Raw genomic sequence first — 27,109 nt, forward strand, 5'->3', positions numbered from 1 at the left:
AGGGCGGGGTTACGTACCGGGGGTGGGGTTACGCAGCAGAGGGTGGGGTTACATCGAGGTGGGCGGTGCTACGTAACCGAAGGGCGGGGTTACATAGTACTGGGCGGTGTTCCGCGCCGGAGGGCGGGCCTACATAATAGTGGGCGGGGAGACACCGCAGTGGGCGGGACCTGCTTTAAATGTATTGCCCGTGGTGCAATACGCACAGTAAGGATAATGCCTGTTAATATACAAGTCAAATATATTTTCAATATAGTGCTGGCAGAGTGCGCTGTGCTGTACATAGCAGTTTTGCAGATACTAACCCGTGGAGCTTACAATCTAATTTGCGGTACCTGGGGGAACGGAGTTAAACCAAACTGCCCCAGGTCGCAACTAGCGGACAGTGGGATACGAGCTGGGTCCCCCCACTTCTAAACCATGCCCCCCACTATTTAGCAGGCACTGTACCTATCCCTGCTCCTGTGTGCGTGCCCAGGAGCTCTCTGGCTCCCATTGGCTGTATCTCAGGACCTTCAGCAGCTTGAAGATCGATTATCGATTTGATAAATGATCAGCGTGTTATAGGGATGTTATCCCCACTTCTATGTGCATATGGTTACATACAAGTCATTAAAAAAAATACAAGTGTTTTACTGGTCAAATGATCTTTGCATATAGTAATACATACATTGCATGTGTAATGGGGTCTGCACAGGAGAGACACATTTGCTTACACATTTTTCTACCCTACATTGATAGGGACTATAGTGTACTTATTGCAATCTTGGAGGGTCTGTTAAAGCAGTGCTATTACCACTGAGATACTCTTTCTCCACTCAATAGTTCAATTAAAATTGCCACAAATCAAGGCAGCAGCAAAACAAATAAGGCAATGGCATTCAACATGAGTAACACTGTAACCATCCCATGTACCACTGTGCTACTAACTCAAGGTCAACAGTGTGACAGCTAAGGCCTTGACCATGTTTACCGCTTGCTGGCGGAAGCGTGCTGACGCGCGCTCCCGCTCAGCCCTGAGCCCCTACTGCCACAATTAGAGCGGCTTTAGTAGGGGCTCACCTGCGCTTCCGCGCGCTTGCGGAAGCGCAGGTCTTAGGCCTGGGACCCGCTGCGCTCGTTGGCGCGGGCGGCCACACGCGAGTTCCCCACCAGCAGGGGAATCATTGCGAGCCGGTCCCGGTCCCCACTGGCTGCACAGCTGACTACACGCTGTGACGCGTCAGCCGCTAGGAGACACAAGAGAATGGTGTTTCCTAGCGTTGACGCGTCACGTGGTGTGGCTGTGAGCCAATGGGGAGGGGAGGCTGCGGGGGGAGGATAGGCTTCGGGGATCGGGGAGGAGTGTGGAGTGAAAGCAGGTGAGTGCCTGTCTGTGTGTGTCTGAGTGCGTGCGTGCCTGTCTGTGTGTATGTGTGTGCCTGAGTGCCTGCCTCTGTCTGTGTGTGTGTGTGTGTGTATGAGTGCGTGAGTGCCTGCCTGTGTGTGCGCGCGTGTGTGTGTATGAGTGCGTGAGTGCCTGCCTGTGTGTGTGTGTGTGTGTGTGTATGAGTGCCTGTGTGTGTTTTACTTACCTGCAGCCCGTGGAGGGAGGGAGTGGGGGGAGAGTAGCGGGTCCCTCCGCTCAAGCCACGCCCCCCTCCCTGTCAATCCTCCCACTCCTGCCCACCTCCCGCTCCCTACAGACCGCATATCGCGGTCTGTGTAGTGTCAGCGCACCGCCTGTATGCAGTGCGGTAGCGCTGACTCTGGGAGCGGGGCCTTAGCCTTAGAGGAATTTAAAATTCCCTCGCTTGCCGGCGCGACAGGCCGGTCACGTGAGTGGTTCGCCCAATGAGGGCATACCAGCTCCGTGACGTCACTGGCCCGCCCCCGGCCAGTGACGCGCCCGCCCCCGGCCCGCCCCCGGCCCGCCCCCTGACGGCTGCTGACAGTGCGTGCGGTAAGCAACCGCAAGGCCAGGGAAAGCACCCGCTTTCCCTGCGCCTCAGCGCGCCTCAGCACGCCAGCAGGGAGCATGGCCAAGGCTGACTGTAAAGCCCTGGCAGTGGGACTTCTTTCACGCAGTGTTTATTGTTATTTATAATGTTCTTATAACAGCCGTTGACGCTGGTCACCTTTTCCTCTACTTTGAGAGCTCTCTTCTTCTTCTTTCCAACACTGTTTTAATTTTGGAAATCTGACGCTCTGTTCAGTCGATAGACGCGTTTGAAATATTAAGCGCCTGGGAAGTTAAAATGGGGCTCTCCCTAGAGCCCAGTGCAGGCTAAAGGTTACACTAATACAGGCTAGGGGGAGGGGGGACGCTAATTTATAATATAAAACATTAATGCCTGACTCAAGGTTGGAAGATTGAATAGTTTAGTTTTTATTTCCATCTTGTGTAAACCTAATGGTTAAAAGGATATTCTATTCACTAATTTAGGCGTTCTTCTGTCATTGAAGGAAAAAAAGACGGTGTGAACAGCGCTAAATGTTAAAACAGTGAGTAGATTACCCTAGTGAAATTGCCCCTTAGTGCCTGGGCTAGGCTGCCTGGTAGAAACTGATTGTACAATCAGATAACAGATAAAAAGAAAAAAAGAGAAACCGGCACCTTACAAGTCCAATGATGACTGATAAAGTCCTATAGATGAAGGGTAGTGTCCATACAATGATTCAACTGAAATCAAGTGGTGAAACTCCCTCCGTGGATGGATGGATATGTGGAAATAAACACAAAGAAAATTATAGTGCAGTATGTCAATACAATTAAACACTCGCAAGAACAACTTGGACAATCACAGACACTCAACACAAAACCAAACGGACTGACAAGACTAACTAAACAAACAATAGCAAGGTTAAAAAGTGAATAAAAGCTAATTTAATATAAAACAACATAAAATGAAGAGTACAGGATGACTGAGAGTGAACCAGGTCCGGATGCGGTAAAATCAGAGCCCTACTCACAAGATCCTAATCGTAAGTCAGCATGTGATATATTAAGGGAACGGCACGATTCCTCCTGAAGGTTCTCTGCACCACGCCACTGATGAGACCTCCTGCAGTCCCCTGCTTGTTGCGGGCATGTGCTCCGTCACTAGGGGGCGGGTCCAGTGGATACGTGCTCCTTCAGTTTCCTCCGTTCACGGCTTACGCCGGCCGCGTCACTTCCAGTCACTCCTCCACAAACACAGCTCTAAAATGAAACTTCCCAACGCGTTTCGTGCGCTTGCACACTTCCTCAGGGCGTGGCATGGGATGTAGCATTGGGCACCCCCTGTCTCTTGTTATATACAATTGCCACGCTCAGTAGCTCTCTGGTTGACATAAATATATATTCATCATGTGGTGGGTGTGGGAGTTTGAGCTAGCTGGGAATGTGTGTTTAAAAATGTATTGGTACTGTGCCGGTTACTGTGCCGGTCACTGTGCCGGTTACTGTGCCGGTCACTGTGCCCTCCCCCATGAGCTGAGATGTCAGCTCTGGAGACATCTTACCTGCTGCTGAAATACACCGTACAGCCATTTGATTTAAATAGGCTGCAATGTTTCTTGCAGAGACAGAAAGTGTCCAATGGCAGAAAACTGCTTAGTAAATATGGGCCTATATGCACGTCAAGAATAAATCCAAATTTCTTTAAAAAGACTTGTAAGTTTTTTTGTTTTTTTTAAAGTGGTGTTTTTTTGGGAATAAAAAGATAAAACAAAACTACCTCCTAGTATCATTATATGTCTGCCGCTTACTGTATTAAAGTCTTTAAAAGATTTAGTTTTTTTAATGTATGTTCAGGTTTGCCGGCTCCGGCGTCAAATGACGTCACGGGACCCCGTGGGCTACTATGGTGACGCGACGCTGAAGACAAGGTAGGAGAAGCTGCAGAGACCTCCCGCGGTCCCCCGGCCTTTCATTTAAATGCCTTGGGGGAGAGCGCGGGACCTCTGTAACTGCCGCCCCCCCCCTGGAAAATCTTGCTCCCCCCAGTTTGCGCACCCCTGACCTACACTCATGGCTACTGTCCCACACTCACAGTCACTCCTACCAACCATTGTGGCCAAGCACTGCCATCTACTGCACTTATTCCTCACCTGCTGTCTCTGTGTTTCCCAACATACCACTTAGACTGTAAGCTCTCCGGGGCAGGGATTTCCTTTCCTATTGTCTGATGTTGTTTATTTCACTTATTGTGTTATAATTCCTTGTACTGTATTGTCTCTCTTATAAAGCGCTGGAGTCCAGCTGTGGGCACTAAATAAATAAAGATATACATACATTAAAGTTATGCCCCTATGGTGTCCCCAGGGAAGGGCTATCAGTGTAGGAGCGGTTGTTCTGTTTGCGTCCCTAGTGTGCGAGAGGCAGATTTCCGTCTCTCTGTCTGCACTCGCACACTGCTGCTCTTTTCACTTGTGACACCCGTCCTTTAATACCCTGACTGCTCAGTAACAGCAGGCTGTTTGTAATTGTGCTGATCCGTGCCTCCCAGAGGAAGGCCCATGCCCTGATTGGAGAACGAGAAAGAAAGAAAGAACATTTATCTCAGTAAGCAAGAAGAAGAAAAAAAAAAGCAAAGGAGGGTGCCAAGCTTATAGCAAAGAGACGGAGACCTGCCTCAACCAAGTGAGACCAGCTCCGTGTGCTGATAATAACCCAGCTGCAGTATACCAAGAACCAGGTAACTGATATCTGCACCCTTCTGTCTAGCTGAGCCTTTAAACATTCTACCTGTTGGTGCAGAAGGTGTAACATTACCCCTGCCAACTGAATCCATTGCCAGCCATAACACTGGCCCCTACGACGGGGCTCTTCAACGGCAGATCACAAAAGATTTAGAAGGCTTACAAACTTATTGTAATGTAACCTTTGACACATTTGACTTGAAAATAGTATTTTCACATTTTGCCTCTGTACCATATATCCATGAAATGTCTGTGAATTGTATGCATAACCTCGGTACATTTAATGTAACCTTGACCCGTTATATCTGTGCCCAGGACATACTTGAAAACGAGAGGTAACTCTCAATGTATTACTTCTTGGTAATGGAGGATAGGGCACACGGATTTGAAAATAACAAAAGAATTAATGTAAAGCTAACGCAACGTTTCGACCAGAATGGTCTTTGTCAAGTGTAAGTGGCTTTTCAAATCCGTGTGCCCTGCCTTCTATCCTTCATTTCGTACTATGGGTTGGACGCAGCCTTTCGTTCGTTGATGGGAGCGCCGGTAACTGTATCTTTTGCGATTTATTTGCTTTTTGCTTTGGTGTGCAGCACTTATCCTATTGTCGCTTTTTACTTCTTGGTAAAACATTTGTAGAAATAAATAAAAAATATCTCGTATGCATTATACAATATCCGAGTGAGTTTCAGTGTGAAAAAACTGCACTCTGCTAGTAAGAAATCTAGTAGGAGAAGAGTCCAAGGACCACCTCGAGGAGCTTCACAGGACACCAGTTGGAGAGATATGCCCCAAGGCAGCAAAATGCCAACAGTTGCTGTAAATCAAGTGACTTACATTGATTTATTAGAGGAGTAGGTGTCAACCCTGATTGGACATACATTTTTCTCACGCAAACACAATGGAGAAAAGTGACAGCCCAGGCAGATATTTTGGCATCTCATGATGTGTGTTAGGATAAGTCCTCAATAATGCCTATAACCACCCCTTCACCCCCAAAATGCAAATAGTTGATAGACTGATGCTTAGATACAACCCCCTCATATATCAGCGCCTATCCCAGCCGGGCACTTCCACCACATGTCCTCAGCGCCTCTCCCACCTGGGGACTTCCACCGCATGTCCTCAGCACCTCTCCTACCAAGGGACTTCCAACGCATGTCCTCAGTGCTTCTCCCACCCGGGCACCTCCACGCATGACCACAGTGCCTCTCCCAGTCGGGCACCTCCAATGCTCAGGACACTCAGCGGGGCGGCCAGCAGGCAGGACACAGGCAGGAGTGTCCTGCGCGTTGGAGGTGCCCTGCGGTTGGAACAGGCGCTGAGGTGACCTGCAGTAGCTCGACCTGCAGTCAATAGTTATGGCGACGGAGACTGAATCTCAGACACGTCTTCATAAACTGACCATATTTAAATTACCCAGAAAAAATACCAGCAGAAGTGGCCCATGATTAGGGTTTAGGTCAGGGATGGCCAAGTCCAGTCCTCAAGGGTACCCACAGGACAGGTTTTAAGGATATCTTCAGCACAGGTGGCTCAATCAGTGGCTCAGTCATTCTGATGGAGACACTGATTGAGCCACCTGTGCTGAAGCAGGGATATCCTTAAAACCTGTCCTGCTGGTGGTCCTTGATGACTGGAGTTGGCCACCCCTGGAGATGGTTAGGCCTCGGGCTAAGCGCTGACCCGTGCTGAGGCACGCTGCTGCTCGGCAGTGAGCCCCTGCAGTCGCAATGAGAGCGGCTTTAGCAGGGGCTCGCGCACGCTTCCGCAAGCTTGCGGAAGCGTAGGTCTTAGAAAATTTTTAGATTTTCGCGCTCATGGGAGTGCAGGGCCGGTCACGTGAGCGGATCGCCCAACAAGGACGAACCAGCTCCGTGACGTCACAGCCCCTCCCCCCGACACGCCCCCGGACGGCGCAGTCTAAGGCCAGGGAAAGCACTCGCTTTCCCTCAGCCTCAGCGCGCCTCCGCCCGGCTGGATTCACCCTGGACGCAGCCTAAGGCTGAGTCCCCAGTGTCTGCGGCTGTGACGGCGTGCCCGGCGCACACAAGGTATGGCCCCCCAATGGGCCCAGCCCCAGTAGCTGCCTGCACGCCCCGGCACAATGCGCAACCACATTTTACCAAAGACAAGAATTTTGTCTTTGCTAGTGGCGACGGAGCGCTGGCCACGTCATGGCGGCGGTTCAGCCAATGAGGGCGAATCAGCCGTGTGATGTCATGGCCACGCCCCCACTAGGCCCCCCCTCCTCCCCTCCCCTCCCCATCTTTCCCCCTGCAGCTCCAGCACAGACTGTGGCTTTAGGCTGAGATTATACCAAGTGCAGCAAGGCGGCAGCGCTATTCTGTGACATCACCGCCGAGCAGCATCTTGATTATACCGGGGAGGGAGAGCAGGGGAGTCTTGGAGGCGTGGCCGTGAGCGGCTCGCACTCATTGGCTGAACCGCTCACGTAACACAGCCGTTGCGCAAAAAAAAACCCCAAAATTCTCAATCTCTTCCCCAGCCGCCCGCCTTGCAGTACGGCGCGCCGCGACCGTCGCTTGCGGTATAAGCCGTTTGATTGGCTCTATGGTAATTGTTTTGGCGCCGCACGCGTTTTGGGTATAGTCACGGCCTAATGCTGCAGCAATGCTTTCCATTCAATATATGAAAGCAGATAAATGAGCAGGATAATGTTTTTATTTCCTCTGTGCTCCCTAAAATCCTGTGTGCCCAACAATGACTTTTTTTGTATATACATATATCTTTTTTTTCTTATACAGAACTCTTTTTCTTATATGTACACAGGAGTCCCTCTCCCGTAGAGCTTCCGATGTAACTCTGGTGTCTACGACAGAGGGATTACGGGTGTCTCTTTCCTCCTGTCAGAAAAGACCATTGGTTCCGGAGAAGAGGATGTGTTCCACCCCAGAGATGGCTGCATGCAGAGTTCTGATGTGCCTCAATGATACGATCTCAATGTGCAGGGAGAGGCCATGTTATGACTGCAAGGTGGATCTCCTGCCCTCATGCGCATCTCAGCTTAAATAACTTGTTTTACCCAGCGCTGGCAGTTCCCACGTATTGCACCATATTCCAAGACAGTAGCATCTTTGCAGAGGTAAGGGGCTACAGCCATAAATGGGGACCGTATAGGACTGGATTCCCAGCCCCGTATAACTGAATATCCCAATGTTGCTTGTCCAATTAAGGAAGAAATTATACATCAAAGATTAAGGAAAGTAAAGGCAATTTTTAAATATACCATATTGCCCCGAATATAGTGCTGTTTTTTCCTACAAATGTCCTTCCGATAACGGTACTCGTATTATATGTGCAGCCTGACATCTTTTATTTTTCATGTAGAACACCTTCAAAACATTAGGGTCGTATTATGTGCGAGGCCGGACTATATTCGGGCCAATACGATATATTTGTTTTTATTTTCAAATTCTGGAGTGCCATGGACATATACAGTATATACACACACAGACAGACATACACACATACATACATATACACACATATATATATATATATATATATATATATATATATATATATATATATACACACACACACACACACAGCAGTTAAACAGCAGTTAAAATCTCTGCTCACAAACCACCATTAAAAAGCCACGCATGATACTTCACTATATTTAAACGCTGTGCTGCCCTGAACTGCTATACATTGCGGCCGCTCTGAGAGTGTTTAGCAAGAGCGCAGACAGGTTATTTTAGATTGCGACTGGCAAATGCCTGTTACCCAGAATCCCAGGCACCTGTGACCGGAGTTCTGCAGCTAACGTTATTTATTCTACTCAATCTGGCAGATTGGCCGTTCTTCATAGCCCGGGGGACGGTGTCAGGAGACGAGATGCAGGAGCTGGGGATTTGTGCGTCCGACACGGGCAGCCTCCTGCCCCTGCTGTTGTCCCCACTGCCCCACGCCATGCAGCAGGCGGTGGAGCACCTGGTGTGCGATCTGCAGACGGATCGCGAGCAGCTGGTCGGAGCTCTGCTGAAGGACACACAATGCAAACAGTACATAGCAGCGCTGTTCAGCCTGCTGGAGGCTCCGGACATCAGGTGAGGAGCCCTCTCTTCCTTCACTGAGGTGTGGCCAACTCCAGTCCTCAAGGGCCACCAACAGGTAAGATATTCAGGATAGCCCGAAGACTAAGCCACTTGTGCTGAAGCAGGGCTATCCTGAATACCTGACCTGTTGGTGGCCTTGAGGACTGGAGTTTCCCACCCTCGTTCTAATACAAACTGCATCCTACTGGGTGGGTACTGTACTGATTTAGCAGCTGGACATTTATGGAGCAACAATGTTGGAGGTTATTTAGTAAACTCCCCCAGCTTCCAAACCAGTCCAAGAGGAGGATTGCTCCTAAAGGATTCATTTTCTTAGACAAATCTGGTGCTGTAAATTTTTTGCACTCGTTTTGCTCCATACTTTCGTGAATAGACCAATATTGAAGGATGCAACAAAATTACAACTCTAATGTGGACAACAACAAAAATAATGGGAGTTTTCAAAGGGGAAATCTAAATAAAAAGACGAATCCCTTGGCTTCTAGAGGGGATGGCAAGAAAAACATTGTAAACCTACCCGCCTCCCTTGGGCAACACCCACAGGGCCGTCCGATGCGATTAAAGGTATTATTTATTGTCCAGGTAGTCTTGGGCCAAAATATGTAACAAAGAGCCCCTCTTTTAAACGGAGAAATATCACGGAGCGGGTGCTGCAGGCTTTATACGGCGTGTTGCGTACAATTGGGAGATAACACATTTGATATTTGAATAACCGTTTTCTATGAAATCCTTACAGCAGCACTGCTGGGTTTTTTGGGGGGGGGGGGGGGGCGGGTGGTATTTTAATTTTAATGACCCAAACAAGGTTGGGCGGGCGGGGGGGGGGGGGGTGTCCTTCGGAGCTGGAGTGATTCTCCAGACCTCCCGGTTCTAGAGATTCTGCTATTTGTGCCCCCCTAAACTTCAACCCCCCCACCCCCCCAAATAAAACACTTATGTGGGGGAGGGGGGGTGCTGCTTTACCTAGAAGAGAGATGGCGGTCTCGATGGATGCACGTTGGTATTTGTATTAACTCGGGCTCTTATTAACCCCGACATTTCCATGGAAACTATAAGGTTTAAACCGGTGAGTTGGGCGAGTTTCCCAAATCCTTCATTCTGGACGCAGCACCCGGACAAAGTCGCTTCTTCAGAATCAAACAAAGCGGATTGACGTGGTTTGATCGCACTATGCGGACGTAAACTGGTCTAGGGCATTAGGTCGCGCCCTTTGTGCCACGACCAAATGAGCGCCGGCTCGTCGCCGTGGCGCACCGCCGCTGGGATCTGTCTCTGCAGACTGCTTCGCCTCTAAGGTAAGTCCCTAACTTTAACCCTTATCCTAAAAAAACCCTACTGTTAACCCCCAATATCAACGCTACCCCTACGTTAAAAACCTTAACACCGTACCTTAAAATCCTTTAAGTTAACTCCCTACCCTAACCGCTAAAACCCCTAAAGTGAACCCCCTACCTTAACCGCTAAAACCCCTAAAGTGAACCTCCTACCTTAACCACTAAAACCCTTGAAGTTAACCCCCTCCCCTAACCGGCGGAGGTTCCAGCGGTGGATGGGCTCCGGCAGAGGGTCCATCTGCGGCTGAATGCCGGCGGCCACTTGGCTGCGGCGAAATGGCCGTGAGCAAATGTCCCATTTTCAAACTTCGTTCTCATTCAATCTCTCTCACTATCAGGTGCACATCTATCACAATCTGCAATAGGCACAGCTATCTCGCAACCTCTCCTCTTCCCATCCGATGTGCAGCGGGGGCACACCCCGCTGGCAGAGAAGAGATTAAACAATTAAAGCCATTAGAGCTGACAAGGAATAGGGAGGGCAGCGATTAGGAGGGCTGAGCTGAGTTTGACCTTAGGTAAGACTGAATGCATCAGCGGCTTAGGAAATCATCTGAGGTTGACACAAGGCGGGGGCCTGCTGAATAGCAGCGGGGATTTAAAGTCCTGGGATCATAGCATGACAGAGTGGGACAGGATGATATATCCGCTGGGTAAACATCTCTTAAGCAGCATGACAGATACTCAGCAACCAAGCTCACAATGAATTGCCGGGTAAACAGCAGGCATTGCAGCACACACAGTAATAGCCACGGGGCAACATCTTAGCTGGCACAGGAGCTGCCACCACTTAATGCAGTGGTCAAAGGGGTGTAATAAGAGTGGCACGGTGCCCCATTTACACACACAAATTTATTTTTGGATAAATATATAGGCAATATGCTGTAAAAATAGGAAAGGGGGGTTTCTAAGGATCCTTTTTTATTTTTAAAAGGTGGAATTGTACGTTTGTACGGTAAGTAGTAAGACTATCGCCTGGTACAAGCGTACTTCTACCGCTGATCTTACCCAGGGGAGCGCCACGCCAGCCCTCCCCAACAGGTCAGGTTTTCAGGATATCCCAGCTTCAGCACAGGTTGCTCAATTAGAGGCTCAGTCGAAGATTGAGTCACCTGTGCTGAAGCAGGGACTGATTGAGTCACCTGTGCTGAAGCAGGGACTGATTGAGCCACCTGTGCTGAAGTAGGGATATCCTGAAAACCTGACCTGTTAGGGGGGGCCTCGTGAAACCCGCGGCATCATTTGACGCGTCGCCAGAAGGCATCTAAGCCAAGTGAAGTTACAGAGGCGTTTGATGCTCCCCCAGAATGTAATTTAAATGCCTTTGGGAGGCACGCGGGGCCTCTGTAACCGCTGCACCCCCTGCAGAGACTCGCCCCCCAGTGTGCGCACTCCTGCCTTAGGGCCTTGCATAGCTGAATAAATATGGATGTTTGCGTGGTCACCATCAGGGGGCTGGAGGCCCAGCCGGCTCACCCCGGGACGTTAGGGCTTACCCCTCCGCTGTGCTCTCCCTCCCTCACTAAAATTGGCCATGGACAGGATATATGGGTATGAGCACCTGAGCACCACTGTTGTTCCTCTACCTGTGCTGGATGGAGATACCTCCAAGCATTGCCCATAGATGTTTTATAACCTATGCAGCTTACCGCAAACAAACAAAAATGTGTGCAAGAGGTACGGCTGGTCTTACAGGACCCCAAAACCATGTTGTGCTCCTGCTATATTGGTGCAGTTGGAGTGTATGTGATAGGAATATGTTATAGTTACACGGGCAGCAGAGTTTGCATACAATATGTATACGCGGCATGGAGGGGGAGATGGGATTAGTTGGCACTTTTGTGTGTGTAGAGAGCAATCTGGGATCGGTATGGAATATTAAGGGGAGTGCCCGTGCTAACTTATGGTAGCCGTTATTATCCGGTAATAGTTACTGAATAAAGCCCATATTTACCAAGTAATGCTATTCCACAAGACACCTTCACTTGGCGGAAACTAGATTCTGGAACCACAATCACTTATCTGAGATCTGACTCCAAAAGACTGTTCATGGTCCCAAGGTTCAACTAAGTATCCGGCCGCTCCTCCTTCTCTTACCGTGCACCCCAAAACTGGAACAGCCTACCGGAGGCTCTCACAGCCACCACCGGTCTAAGTTCTTTCAAAACTAAAGCTGTCTCACAATTTAATCTGGTCTGTAACTGTTATATATACGCCTATAATATATATTATCTCTTACTGTGCATGCAATGTCTTGTATATAATGTACTGTGTAACCCATTTCACTCATTGTAACAATGTATTTGTAACCATGTATTGTGCCCAGGACATACGTGAAAACGAGAGGTAACGCTCAATGTATTACTTCCTGGTTAAAACATTTTATAATAATAATAATAATAGCATGTTCTTGTATAGCGCTGCTAATTGTACGCAGCGCTTTACAGAGACATTTTGCAGGCACAAATAAATAGAAGTGCGTTTTATCGCATGGCACCGTTTAGTACACATGGGTCGGTGGGCATCGTTGGGATCTCGAAATATTATGGCACGCTGCGCACATGGGAAGATCACTGTGGTTTTCGACTTCACCCTCAGTGACCCAACGCTCGACCCTGGCATGGGCATGTTTTCTTTTATTCCAGCCACATGTAAACGGGCAGTGCCCATGTCTGTTCGCTCTGTGTAGTGTGCAGGTGACTAGTAGAGGGTCCTACACATGTATAGGAGTGGCTGCAGTGACACAAACTCCTTTCTCCTGGCTATCTTGTTTACAAGCTTTAAGTCTCAGGGGGGTGGTGGCTGTGTAATCCGCGTGCTCCCGAGGTCCTTGGCAGCTCTCTGTTCCAGGATCAGGATTAGTTTTGTTACAGCTAGTTTCCACAGCAACTGAGGCACCGTGCTGGCCTCTTGAGTGTTTACACGAGCTTCAGCTCGGTGCCAAGGCCGGGAGAGGACGTGGAGGGGGGTTGTGTGAGGAGGAGGGCAGCGGTGCTGGGGCATCTCACTCCAGTAATCAAAGTGGGTTTAATAACAAAATATAAAAGATGAAGCGGTACTATGTCCGACTTGTAAACATTACAAATGTAATTAACATTGGGGGGAAGCGGCCATTTTAATTACCATATTGTAGAAAGATTTATGCTTAGAAAGCAGAAGCTGCCTAAAAAGAAATCCATTTTTCTTTTTGGTAGAACGTGGAACCCTGGGTTTGACAATTAAAAAAAAAAGGAGTGGTATTTTTGGGGTGCAATGCAAATGAATGATGTAGGGGTACTCCGTACTCTTCTCGTACCCTCACACCTCACAGGCTTTCACTGTTCTGGGGTCGGTATTACCGATTGTTCAGTGCTCTCATGGGGGAGGATATTTGAAGCTCCGATAATGCGTATCGATCGGCACGATCTGCCGTTCAAGTCAATAGTAGTTGATGCTACTTGAGCTCCAAAACCAGTTATCGAAGCTTCCCGAATCCTCCCCTCCCTGTAGACACCCTGCAACTTTCCCTGCTATTTGTGTGCCCAAGTGCTCTATATATCTCCCAAATGTCAGCCCTTGGCGTTTGATATCTCTGCGGGGCTCACCTATAACCCCCCCCCCCTCCCCTATTCAGTATGCTGTGAGCTGAAGCCAGCCCCTTACTGGCGTACGTTGGTTTCATTACGTATATTGAACTTTTGGGAGACTCGCTCATAGAGCTTCACTCGAGTGTAAACTCAATTCTTTTCTAACAAAGCCACTTCTCTGGGGTGCAGGACCCCTCAATGTCACTTGTTTAGCTCCTGGGAAAACCTGCTTAGTGAAGCCACCGTCCTTTTTGCATGTGATATGGAGATAGTTTGCGTTACAACTCATGCTACTACTTTGATAATAGGGGGCTCGTTCAATAAAGTGCGGCAGTGCCGATTCAGCGCAACCGCGGGGAAGGTCCCATTGTCTTGAATGCGCCTTTCCCTGCAGTAATGCCGAATCAAACACAATCGCACTTGATTAAAATACGTTTCTGAGCCTCCAATGCCCGGTTAGACCAAACTGTGCCAAAGCCTAGAACACCTGAAGGCAGGGGGTTCTCAACTCCATTCCTCAAGGCCCCCCCAACAGGTCAGGCTTTAGGTCTATCTCCGCTTCAGCACAGAGACTGAGCCACTGATTGAGCTGCCTGTGCTGAAGCAGTGACTGATTGAGATGTCTGTCCTAAAGCAGGGATTGATTGAGCCCCATGTGTTGAAGGAGAGGCTGATTGAGCCGCCTGTGCTGAAGCAGGGATATCCTGAAAACCGGGCCTGTTGGTTGCCCATGCTGACTGGAGTTGGCCACCGCTGCTTTACATGCACACACTGGATATTTGTTGCATCAGGCAACGCATCCCGTACTCGTGGCAGAATGCGGAGGGTTTGGAGTGAGAGGGGTTTCTTGGAAGTCTGTGGGATGATAATTGTGACCCCTCTCTCTCTGCAGGATGTGCAGCAATGTGGCATACATCTTGGGCACGGTGGCAGAAGACCAGGCAGTGGCCTTACTTCTGGTCGAGCTGGCAGAAAGCTCTGCAGACTGGGACCTGCTGGGGAGACTGGGAGCAATGCTACTGTGGGAGGATGCAGAGGCTGCAATGAATGCTGCTGGGGCGCTGGGAACACTGGTGAGTGAGACACCGAGGAACTGAGAAGAGGCTTTTGCTAAGCTTATTGGAAGCACGAATGCTGAGCCTAATAAAACACAGGTAAATAAGTTACTAGAGCACTAATGCTGACCTGAAGCACTAAGGTATTTCTGTTCCTGGAAGCGCTAGTGAGAAGGTTATTGAAGCGCTAGTGAGAAGGTTATCGAAGCGCTAGTGAGGAGGTTGTTGAAGCGCTAGTGAGGAGGTTGTTGAAGCGCTAGTGAGGAGGTTGTTGAAGCGCTAGTGAGGAGGTTGTTGAAGCGCTAGTGAGGAGGTTGTTGAAGCGCTAGTGAGGAGGTTGTTGAAGCGCTAGTGAGGAGGTTGTTGAAGCGCTAGTGAGGAGGTTGTTGAAGCGCTAGTGAGGAGGTTGTTGAAGCGCTAGTGAGGAGGTTGTTGAAGCGCTAGTGAGGAGGTTGTTGAAGCGCTAGTGAGGAGGTTGTTGAAGCGCTAGTGAGGAGGTTGTTGAAGCGCTAGTGAGGTTATTGAAGCGCTAGTGAGGAGGTTGTTGAAGCGCTAGTGAGGAGGTTGTTGAAGCGCTAGTGAGGAGGTTGTTGAAGCGCTAGTGAGGAGGTTATTGAAGCGCTAGTGAGGTTATTGAAGCGCTAGTGAGGAGGTTATTGAAGCGCTAGTGAGGAGGTTGTTGAAGCGCTAGTGAGTAGGTTATTGAAGCGCTAGTGAGGAGGTTATTGAAGCGCTAGTGAGGAGGTTATTAAAGCGCTAGTGAGGAGGTTATTAAAGCGCTAGTGAGGAGGTTATTGAAGCGCTAGTGAGGAGGTTATTGAAGCGCTAGTGAGGAGGTTGTTGAAGCGCTAGTGAGGAGGTTATTTAAGCGCTAGTGAGGAGGTTATCGAAGCGCTAGTGAGGAGGTTGTTGAAGCGCTAGTGAGGAGGTTATTTAAGCGCTAGTGAGGAGGTTATTGAAGCGCTAGTGAGGAGGTTATCGAAGCGCTAGTGAGGTTATTGAAGCGCTAGTGAGGAGGTTATTGAAGCGCTAGTGAGGAGGTTGTTGAAGCGCTAGTGAGGAGGTTATTGAAGCGCTAGTGAGCAGGTTATCAAAGCGCTAGTGAGGAGGTTATTGAAGCACTAGTGAAGAGGGTGTTGAAGCGCTAGTGAGGTTATTAAAGCGCTAGTGAGGAGGTTATTGAAGCGCTAGTGAGGAGGTTATTGAAGCGCTAGTGAGGTTATTGAAGCGCTAGTGAGGAGGTTATTGAAGCGCTAGTGAGGAGGTTGTTGAAGCGCTAGTGAGGAGGTTATTGAAGCGCTAGTGAGGAGGTTATTGAAGCGCTAGTGAGGAGGTTGTTGAAGCGCTAGTGAGGAGGTTATTGAAGCGCTAGTGAGGAGGTTATTGAAGCGCTAGTGAGGTTATTGAAGCGCTAGTGAGGAGGTTATTGAAGCGCTAGTGAGGAGGTTGTTGAAGCGCTAGTGAGGAGGTTATTGAAGCGCTAGTGAGGAGGTTATCGAAGCGCTAGTGAGGAGGTTATCGAAGCACTAGTGAGGAGGTTATTGAAGCGCTAGTGAGGAGGTTATTGAAGCGCTAGTGAGGAGGTAACTGGAAGAACCAGTGGAAAAGGTGACACGGGAGACAAATGTGTGGAACACCTGATGAGAACATGGCTATATGTGTGGGGGAACTCACAGGAACTTATTGCACCTTTTTTTAGGGATCAACAGGGAACTCCATGTAAATATAAATATATATTTATTAGGAATGAGGCAAAAATACGCTTTTTTTTTTTTCCTACCAACTTTCTTTACCGAAATCCAAATTATTTATAGTAGTTTAGATACATTTACATTTTTATTTGATCTGAATTCTGGTTCCTTTTTCCCCCCTCAATAACACCACTGGATACGATGTTCCCTTTGAGTGTTCTGAGGTCCGGTACGTGGAAGCTCACAAGATACAGATAGCACAATCTTTTGCAACTGACATTATATGATCATAATGATCCTGTGCTGTTTGCCACAGTGTATGCGGTTCTGATAGCACACCAGGGATCCAAACTTTGGGCGTATTTACAGCAATCACAGTCACATTTTACCGCCTTTAAAAAGTTATCCAATGGTCACCCATTCTGTTACTACATTAATACTCTAACAACATGGATTCCATGGGGATTTCTTACCTGCTGAGAGTTTAAAGCGTTTCAACCCATTAAGCAGCAATAGGGAGAGAGGTCAGCAATACTCTGCAAACACCCATTTGAGATGCCACCTGCTTCATAACTTCCAGGCAGAAAACGACCCTGGACGTCGCTGGATCCTTGCGTCCCCAGACTCTGACTTTATCATTGAGAACATCACAGCCCTGCTGGGGTCCCCCAGAGACTGGACAGCCAGCAACTGCGCCCTGGTGCTGGCCCGGATTTGTATGTGTCAAGAGGGGTGTGCCAGGCTCCTGGATCATCCCAAATCTGATGTAATACTCCGGAAGCTAATAGCATCACTGCAGGTGGACGAAGCAGGTGAGTGCCGGGAAATAAGGGCTAATTATCCCGCTGACCGTGTTAGGGCCATGGAAATAATGATGTGTTAGAAATAATAATGTGTGGGGGCCATGGAAATATTAGGGCCATTTTATGTCTGAATCACTTATTCCCGTGATCTGTTATTTGTATTATTTGTTATTTATATGATTGTCACGTGTATTACTGCTGTGAAGCGCTATGTATATTAATGGCGCTATATAAATAAGGACGTACATACATACATGAAAATAATGTGTTAGGACCATGGAAATAATAATAATGTGTTAGGGCCATGGAAATAATATTTTCCCCCATATAAAAATCCCCCCAAGCACCCAAATACATATAAAAATAACCCAAGCCCCCCAATACATATAAAAATACAGGCTTACCTTGGGCGCTGCAAATTTGCCCCGACCTCTGGCCAGGCCCTGCTGCCGGTTGCTGGCGGGCCCCGGCTCTCAGCTGCCTGTAAGCCTCTTCCTTTCTCTGTCCCACGCCGCCACTGCTGGTGCGCGACGGGGCTCTCTTGACATCAGATAGTGGCGCACCAGAAGCTGGGCCAAGCTTACTTCCGGGGCGCTGACGTCAGCGTGGGACAGAGAGAGTAAGGCAGCGGAGATCCGGGCCTGGGACGCCAACCCCGGCAGACCCCCCCTGTTGGCGGCCCTGACTTGACAGGTCATACGTACTTTTTCCTTCAATGTAAATATGCCACCCCAAGGCAGAGGAGATGGAAGAGATCCCCACCGCCTCATATTAACTCATAAATTACCTGCTAACCATATAAAGGTCTAAATCTGGGGCAAACGGTAGTCGAGACTGGTCACTTTTATTAATCCCCTCTCCCTTTACCAGGTTGTGGTCTGAATGCCGCATTTACGCTGGGACGTCTCTGTGACACGGACGCTGGGAGGAGACGTGTGCTTTGCCTTCAGGAGGCTGATGACATGGTGAGAGGAGAGGACACATACAAGCAGCAAAAGGAACTCAGGTCTCAGGGATCCTCGAGTCATCCAGTCTCTCAAATAAATCCATTATATGCTGGACTATAGGTAAGGGTGCTTCTTCTATATCAGCGAAAGTGGCCGATCGGGTTGTTTTTGGCCAAAATTCCCCCTTGGAGTCAATGGGGAATTACAGCCAAAAACAGCACAATTGGCCATTTTTGGCCGATATAGAATTATCCCCTGAGGAAACAAACTACCAAAGATAACTACTGATGCTTTAAGGTGCAGTACAATGAATGCACAAAAGATGAAGAATGTTATCATACGCAAAAAATATTAATTGCTGCATACTGTATGTGTGGCCAAGAAACTCCTTTTTTTGCTCATTTTGCTATTTCCTATATAGAGTAGTTTGCTAAACGAATCTGTGCAGATACCAATTTACAAAGGGGTGCAGAAACGCATATGCTGATAACATTGTTTTCATCACAAAGCAACCAATTGTGGAGATTGATACATGAACCACTTAATGTCCACGAGACGTACACTGCCGAACGGGACTGCTCCATTATTCCAACAAATATAGATCAAGAAGTGACAGACCCTATAAACCTGGGATGATGGTGTCCCAATGCTATTTAATCTGATGAGGGTCAAACCATTAATCCCAGGGCTACTTAGTCATAATTTCCCTAAAGCCATACAATACCAGGAGATAAGACTTCTTTTCCTTCCTGAGCCTAGTTCAAATGTAAAGCCCTGGTCTGAAGACACGTGTCCCCGAGAGTGATCATCTCTTTGATAAATGCAGATCGCTGCCCTGGAAGCTTTGATGTCTGGAGGGGATGCAGGAGGAAGCCGGAATGCCTGCTTTGCGCTCACTAGCCTGGTGACAGACCCAGCAGGCCACCAGCATGTTCTGAGGAGCCAGTACTTCACTCGGGTTCTAGATACCCTCTGCTGCCTACTGCAATCAGAAGAGCAGGAGTCCTGTTGGTTTGCTGCCATGTATGTTCTCCACCCCTCTCTCTGACATGTTCACAGTAAGCTGAGCATGAGGCTATTTCATCTGTATTGCTTTGGTTTCTCACACAATAAAGCACTCATGACTTGGGCAGCTCAATGTCTCAAGGAAGACTGAAAATGCAGAATTCACACAGGAGATGCCAACCACAACACGATGCTATAAATCAGGGTATATTATAGTGTATCAATATGTCCATGTGTAGAAATGTCTGCTTCCTATAGGGCACAATACAACAGTGTGGCTGTACTTTTCACACTAAAGCAGTCCCACGTCTTGCATCCTTCTGGGAGTCCTTATTATATTTGAATTTTCTAATCGTGATTGCCCATTCCTTTACAGCAAGGCTTTTATGTCACCCCTATATAGCAAGGACCATTCACTTTGCCATTGTCACCCAGGTATTATAGTTGCAGAAACAATTTATAAAAATATAGGTGGTTTACAAATACATACTGGACTGTGACGTGCGTATGGGGTTCAGAGGAATGAATATTTTTTTCTAACCCTACTGTTCTCCGTACAGGACAGTGAAGGTATTATCCAGTCATCCACAAGGCGTGGTGAGACTCCGTCAACACCAACTGCTGGAGACCATCCTAAGGGTGAGAGGACAGTGCAAGAGACGCACACTTTGTCCACCTGTGAGGATGTCACGGGGGACCTTAGTCAAAGCCCTACATGACACTATAGGGAAACCACGTCACTTTCATTAAAATATATTTGGAAACAGCGGTTACTATTTTATTGTAAGACTGGTAAGGGAAGCACAGGGACAAATATCGTCGGAAGAATGTCTAATAAATATTTTATTGGGAGCAATGTGCTATGGCGAGACTGTCCCCATGGAGAAGGTCGCTATGGTTATACTGAGAACAAGGACAGTGATAGTACTGGACAGCACAATGCGAATACAAAGGACCTGGTTTTCTCTTAGCCCCTAGAAGAGCCCACCACCCCTGTGCAATGCACTGCTGTCTTTCCCAGCAGCAAAGCGTTGTTATGCACAGTATGGAACCGAGAAGACTGAACAGGTCCCCCGTGACAACAATGTACACACAATATTAAAGGACATTGATGTTTGCTAGTATTCAAGGTTCAAAAATTACCTAAATTGGATGACAACCAACAACAAACTCCATTATACTAAAGATCTACATGTAATTAAGGTCATGCCCTTATTTATACAAATATTACTAGTTCCCCAAAAAGACACATTTCAAGCCAATCCCAAACAGGAAAACATGCTTTTTTGACACAGTAATTCTACAATTATACAGAGACTCTCATAATGTCTTCCTTCTGCCAAAAAGACCACGTTTCTCTGGTGGTGAAGCAGGACTATACTTCATTTGGTCAGCCCTCTTTTGTTTTTGCTCTTTAGAAGGTGGCTACATCGCATACAGTTGGAAAGGAGCTGCTGGAAGAGGTGGGGAGCTCGTTAAAAAAGCTCCAGCGCCTTCCCCAGCCCCCTCCTCCCGTAACCAAGATCCTGGTGTCAGGCTCTGTCTGGGTAGCCTGGGAGGAACACATACCCCATAGTGGTCTGCCTGTTACATACAGGTAAGTGCCGGCAGCAGGTGAAACACAGCAACCCAGAGACACCCTTTTCAGTGATGTATGGACACTATTTACTTGCTCTGTTTTAGAGATACTTTTCTTATTATGTCTCTTCTGTCACTTCATTTCTCCTACAATTTATCATCTACAGGCTCTTCATTTTTCTACCACATCCCTCCCCATTGTCCATTCTCTTATCTGTCTCTGTTTGCACCATTTGTTTGTTTCTTTTTATTCAGTACTAGCTGATATACCCGGCGTTATCTGTCTCTGTTTGCACCATTTGTTTGTTTCTTTTTATTCAGTACTAGCTGATATACCCGGCGTTATCTGTCTCTGTTTGCACCATTTGTTTGTTTCTTTTTATTCAGTACTAGCTGATATACCCGGCGTTATCTGTCTCTGTTTGCACCATTTGTTTGTTTCTTTTTATTCAGTACTAGCTGATATACCCGGCGTTATCTGTCTCTGTTTGCACCATTTGTTTGTTTCTTTTTATTCAGTACTAGCTGATATACCCGGCGTTGCCCGTGATTTACCCACCTTCACAGCTGGCTGGCCCCCACGTTCACAACTCCGTTCCCCTTCACAGCTCCGCCCCCCCCCCTCTTCACAGCTTCATCTCCCCCCTCCTTCATAGCTGCGGTCTCCCCTCCCTGCCCCCCACATCAGTTTCCCCCCCCTTGCACCTCACATCACTCTCCCCCCTTGCACGTCACATCAGTGTCACTTAACTTCCCCCCTCCCCACCCCCCCTTGCTCTTACTCTTTCCTAACAGCCTTATTGCCAGTACTTAGGATCTTGTTTCATGTTGGGGGCAAAATTAGTCATGGGCTAAAATGGACAAAAGAGCACAGTGAAGGCTCCACTTTCTCTCTCGGAGAGTCCACAGCTGTATTGCACGGGGGCTTTCTTGGTCATCTTTAATTCAATCAATTAATCTATGTTTTTTTTTCTGTTTACAGCCTCTTTGATGGAGAAAGGCTGTTGTACCAGGGCCCTTCATGCTCTTATTTGTTCTTAGACTGTAGGCCCGGTCAAAAGCATCGTCTAAAGGTGGTCATGGAAACCGAAGGGGACCGTAGTTCAGACAGCCCAGTCACTGCGGTGACCGTGGAGGAGCCTTTGCCCAGCTGTCCTCTGAACTTTCAAGTTATAGGCCGCACGGCAACTCAGGTGAAGCTAAGCTGGTCTCCACCTGCAGACGCTGGTGCAACCATTAAATATTATATGGTGTTTCAGGAGGAGGTCCCTGTGGAGACCACCACTGAGCTGAGCTGTATAGTGGGGGGTTTGTTCCCTTCCACCAATTACACCTTTACTGTGTGTGCCTGCACTTCCAGGAGCCAGGGCCAGAAGGTCTCTTTGGTCGCCCCAACGATGGACAAGGGGGACCATGCTCCTGGCAAACTCACTCTATATGTTATTGGCCGAAGCGAGATCTTTATCACTTGGGAGGTGCCCAGGGTCTCTCTGGGTAGATTCTTTAACTATGAACTGTACATGAATGGGAAGCCGGTCTACCTGGGTACACAGCGTTCTTATACCGCCCGCCGCCTTACTCCTAATACGGAGTACACCTGCACTGTCTGTGCTATCACAAGTGAAGGGCGCTATGAGAGTCGGCCAGTCACCAAACGTACTGCAAAGGATGAATATAGCAACCTTAACAAGTGAGTAACAAGCGTTTCATTCACAAGGTTTTCTTCTTACAGTCGGAGTTTGGGATTAAGGGGACATTAGACAAGTACTCTGATTAGACAAGTGACCCTCCTCCATGCTCTGACAGAAGAAGCGTTTAAGGATATCCCTGCTTCAGCACAGGTGGCTCAATGTGCTAAAGCAGGGATATCCATAAAACCTGACCTGTTAGGGGGGGGGGGAGGTCTTGAGGACTGGATTTGAGCACCCCTGCACTAGCTGTTGAACGAATAACCCATAAGGCACAAACACGTTGCTAAAGCACTGAGATAACGTAGTTAGAGAGATTGTGATTTATAACATAACTCATTATCCCCTGAATATATAAAATCCCATACTAATGAGTCACAGGATATGCATGGTTAAGTCTATGTATTTTAGAACGTATTATTGAGCCACTGTGGACGGTAATGCACTAATCCGGCTAAAACTAATCCTTGTTTGTTCTTTGAAAAGTTTGTATCGAAACTGCTAGGATTAGAACGTTTGGAAACATGATATCTTTATAATTATATGTGGGATGTTCTTCATGTCCAAAGACATACACAGTTTGCGTGTTTCTGTAGAGCTGTTATTTCCCTCTGTAAATATCCTTTGATAAGCACGGGATCCCCTGGTGTTGGCAGGCTACGAGAATAATCTAAACATCGGATCCCTTTAGAACCACTTCTAGAGATGGCTTTCCATAAAATCATTCAATACAAGCCCGGGCTTTCAGTAGCGACATGTAACTTATATGCAAACAGACACTCACTCCACACTGCACTACCCAGGATTTATTCACCACTTTACTTCCTTTACAGAAACAACATTTCCTCGGGGAGCACCCAACCTGCTATCCTGTCACTTACCAGCGACATCCCAGACCCCACGGAGAAGCAACTGAAGATTGATGGGACATCCAAACCCTCCCCAGCTAAAAGCCAGAACGCTCGACTGGTCATGAGTAGAAAGACCAGCATATCAAGAGAGAATAAAGTCCATGCCCCCAAATCCAGGTATCTCACATTTATCTTATTGATAACACCAATGGGAAAGCAGCATCTTTGGTGCTGGAGGACTCTCTAATGCAATTACGTAGGTGAAAACATCATAAACTAGATATTAAAGCCACATGCCAGCAGTAACAAACCATGGCACGAGCATGGATCTATAAACGTCTTGCTGGTCCATCAACCTGCAAAAGGATGAAGAATTTGCTGGTATAGAATTCACTCACCTTGTCTCCTTACTTTCCTACTTAGAAGGGACTCACTGGCATCCTGGTCTACAGAATCAAGTGAGGGCACCAAAGGACCTCTACCAGCTCCAACCCAGGTCAGTATGGACACAGGGAAATGGAAAAACAGTCAGAAAAAGTATCATCACAGTGTAAGAACGGACATATCCCCGTGCAAACCGTAAAACTTTGTGGGATTTTCGCCAGCACTCTGGCGGGTTACACGCTGAAATCTTCAGAGCTATGGGGGGGAAAGAAAGAAAAGCAGCCCGTACTAGGCCTTAAGACAGGGGTTCTTAACTCCAGTCCTGAAGACACCCCCAAAAGCTGATGTTTAATGATATCCCAGTTTCAGCACAGGTGGCTCAGTCAGTGGCCCAGTTTTCGACTGGTCTACAAGGACTGGAGTTGAGAACCACTGCCCTAAGAGATAAGAAAGGGCCCAGATAGAAAATGGGCATGCGTGATGCATACACTCAGACAGTCTGCAGTCAGAGACATGTACGGAGAGGTACAGAAACACAACTGGAAGCTACCAGAAAGTTCTGGTGAAGAGGGCGGGTTCTGGGACAGACTTAGTATAACCGAGTTTGATTGGAAAACAACTACAGACATACCACAGTTTAAGGACACTCACTTTAAGTACACTCGCAAGGACATAACGCCCAATAGGCAAACGGCAGCTCACGCATGCGCCTGTCAGCACGTCCTGAACAGCAATACCGGCTCCCTACCTGTACCGAAGCTGTGCGCAAGCGGGGAGACTATAGAACCTGTTACACATGGGTTATTTACATCTGTTATGCACGTATATGACGATTGCAGTACAGTACATGCATCGATAAGTGGAAAAAGGTAGTGCTTCACTTTAAGTACATTTAGCTTTACATACGTGCTCCGGTCCCATTGTGTATGTTAATGCAGGTTATGCCTGTATATAACTTTGCTTCTAATCAGTATAAGCAGTGCTCTCATATAGTGCGTGCCAGGCACATGGAAGCTTATCCTATACTCTGTACTTCTATTAGTGCATTGTATTCTGTATAACCAATACATTGAGTATGTCTTCTTTGTCAAAAAGACTTCTCGTATCCCTTCTCCAATGAAGAAGACTCCTCGTTTCCTGGATAAGGCCGGTATGGCTATATTTACTCATCGGGGCTATTCTGTCAGACACCAGGGAGTAATCTGATTGCTGATATTTGGAGCCAGAAAGGAATGTATTTGTCCCCTTATGAGATATCATTAGATGATGTGTCACTGGGGTTATTTGTTTGCCTTCCTCTGGATCAATATACTGTAAGTATGGATATAGGATAAAGTATCTGTCGTCTAAATTTAGCACAGGTTGAACTTGATGGGCATATGTCTTCTTTCAACCTCATCTACTTATGTAACCATGTAACCAAGTAACTATGTAACCTTATGGCCTATTGACTTGATTGGTCTTCCTGGTGCCGGATGGTGCCTTACGGAACAGCACCACGTAGCAGACATGGCCCATACTCCATCTCTCTAGCTAACCTTTGGCGCGGTTTCTATTATTCAGCCGGCTTCGCCGTGCGACGCGCCTGTCAGCCAGCCAGAGAAGAGCCAGCCTGGGAAAAGCCGCCAATGGCCTGACGAAAACCGAGGCAGCCCAGGGAAAAGGGTGGAGGTGTCTCCGAATAGAAGCACAGGGGTCTCTCCCCAGGTAAATCCTTGCACCGACGGCATTTTCACAAGCAGGGATTGTTCCGGTTTTGTAAGCGTGTAAACCGGAACCGCGACTGAAATGGCACAGGGATTTTACTAAATGGCCAAACATTTAAAGGTATAATTACACTTCCACACACTATCCCTGCAAGCTCAGAACCAGAACACACCACACCACATACAGAATATATCTGTGTCAAAAGCAGTGCTGCTGGGATGGTGACCTAATGCAGGGGTGCACAAAGTTTTTTGCTTGCTTACCTCCTGGCTCGCGCCCCCCTCCTCGGATCCGGCCTCAAATGACGTAGCGGGGTCATGTGATGTCACGTTGCCATAGCGACATCACGTGACCCCCTCGGCGTCATTTGATGCCGGTTACCATGGCGACGCGTCACTTTGCGCACCCCTGACCTAATGTATACAACTAAAATAAAAGAAGTCCCAGTGCTACATCCAATATAATGTAAAACAAATATAATCACTGCGCTTCTCCATGTAAAGAGCATGCAGCTAGTGAAGGAAATGGCCATACAAATGTGCAAAACAGAAAGTGAATCCCTGCGCTTCTCCCATAGGGATAGCAATCAATGGGGAATATATATATATATATGTATGGTGTAAATATCTATAAGAAAAAAGGAGACTTTTGGTATACATCCTTTGATCAAATAATGCCAAGCCTGCTAACCACGTCAAGGTAAGTCTCTTTAGCAGGTCCCTACGCTAAATGCATACTAGTGTTATGTGAAATAAGCCCAGAAGGGGTTAAAATATCAAAGCATATGCTTGTATAACCTAGTGCAATTAAAAACTGGTATATACCAGTACAGATACTCACATGTAAGTGAAGTGGAATAAGGGGACCTTGCTAGGAGATTATATACCTAGAAGAGGAGGGGCTGGCCTGCCACAAACTGCTCAATAAGCAGTTGCAGGTGATTGGCTAAATATATTCAATTACACCATAGTAGTGTTGCCCTCTAGGAGCGTGCTGCAAAGGATTAAAATCGGCCCAACAAATAATGTAAAACAAATATAATCACTGCGCTTCTCCATGTAAAGAGCATGCAGCTAGTGAAGGAAATGGCCATACAAATGTGCAAAACAGAAAGTGAATCCCTGCGCTTCTCCCATAGGGATAGCAATCAATGGGGAATATATATATATATATGTATGGTGTAAATACCTATAAGAAAAAAGGAGACTTTTGGTATACATCCTTTGATCAAATAATGCCAAGCCTGCTAACCACGTCAAGGTAAGTCTCTTTAGCAGGTCCCTACGCTAAATGCATACTAGTGTTATGTGAAATAAGCCCAGAAGGGGTTAAAATATCAAAGCATATGCTTGTATAACCTAGTGCAATTAAAAACTGGTATATACCAGTACAGATACTCACATGTAAGTGAAGTGGAATAAGGGGACCTTGCTAGGAGATTATATACCTAGAAGAGGAGGGGCTGGCCTGCCACAAACTGCTCAATAAGCAGTTGCAGGTGATTGGCTAAATATATTCAATTACACCATAGTAGTGTTGCCCTCCAGGAGCGTGCTGCAAAGGATTAAAATCGGCCCAACAAATAATGTAAAACAAATATAATCACTGCGCTTCTCCATGTAAAGAGCATGCAGCTAGTGAAGGAAATGGCCATACAAATGTGCAAAACAGAAAGTGAATCCCTGCGCTTCTCCCACATTATATGGTTAAATACTCATCTCTTTTTCTTCTCTTTGGCAAGGGTCATTTAGTT

At 47.4% G+C, this 27,109-nt stretch overlaps 1 protein-coding gene across 2 annotated transcripts in view; it reads left to right on the forward strand.

Annotated features, from left to right (window-relative positions):
• The first annotated feature begins 4,367 nt into the window (after window positions 1–4,367).
• The window catches only part of LOC142472200 (uncharacterized), a 34,331-nt gene continuing 11,589 nt past the window's right edge, over window positions 4,368–27,109 (forward strand). The window contains exons 1-13 of one of the 2 annotated variants that reach the window (XM_075579078.1): window positions 4,368–4,658; window positions 7,431–7,768; window positions 8,483–8,738; window positions 14,540–14,720; window positions 16,974–17,205; window positions 18,067–18,161; window positions 18,970–19,166; window positions 19,709–19,787; window positions 20,567–20,745; window positions 21,709–22,416; window positions 23,248–23,442; window positions 23,689–23,761; window positions 25,213–25,356. In XM_075579078.1, the coding sequence (XP_075435193.1) occupies window positions 8,527–8,738; window positions 14,540–14,720; window positions 16,974–17,205; window positions 18,067–18,161; window positions 18,970–19,166; window positions 19,709–19,787; window positions 20,567–20,745; window positions 21,709–22,416; window positions 23,248–23,442; window positions 23,689–23,761; window positions 25,213–25,356 (2,295 nt within the window). In that variant the 5' untranslated portion in view covers window positions 4,368–4,658; window positions 7,431–7,768; window positions 8,483–8,526. The remainder of the gene's footprint in view (window positions 4,659–7,430; window positions 7,769–8,482; window positions 8,739–14,539; window positions 14,721–16,973; window positions 17,206–18,066; window positions 18,162–18,969; window positions 19,167–19,708; window positions 19,788–20,566; window positions 20,746–21,708; window positions 22,417–23,247; window positions 23,443–23,688; window positions 23,762–25,212; window positions 25,357–27,109) is intronic. The other variant, XM_075579077.1, reaches the window with a different exon arrangement.

The sequence above is a fragment of the Ascaphus truei genome, chromosome 21 (assembly GCF_040206685.1).
Source record: "Ascaphus truei isolate aAscTru1 chromosome 21, aAscTru1.hap1, whole genome shotgun sequence".
NCBI classification, from domain to species: Eukaryota; Metazoa; Chordata; class Amphibia; order Anura; family Ascaphidae; genus Ascaphus; species Ascaphus truei.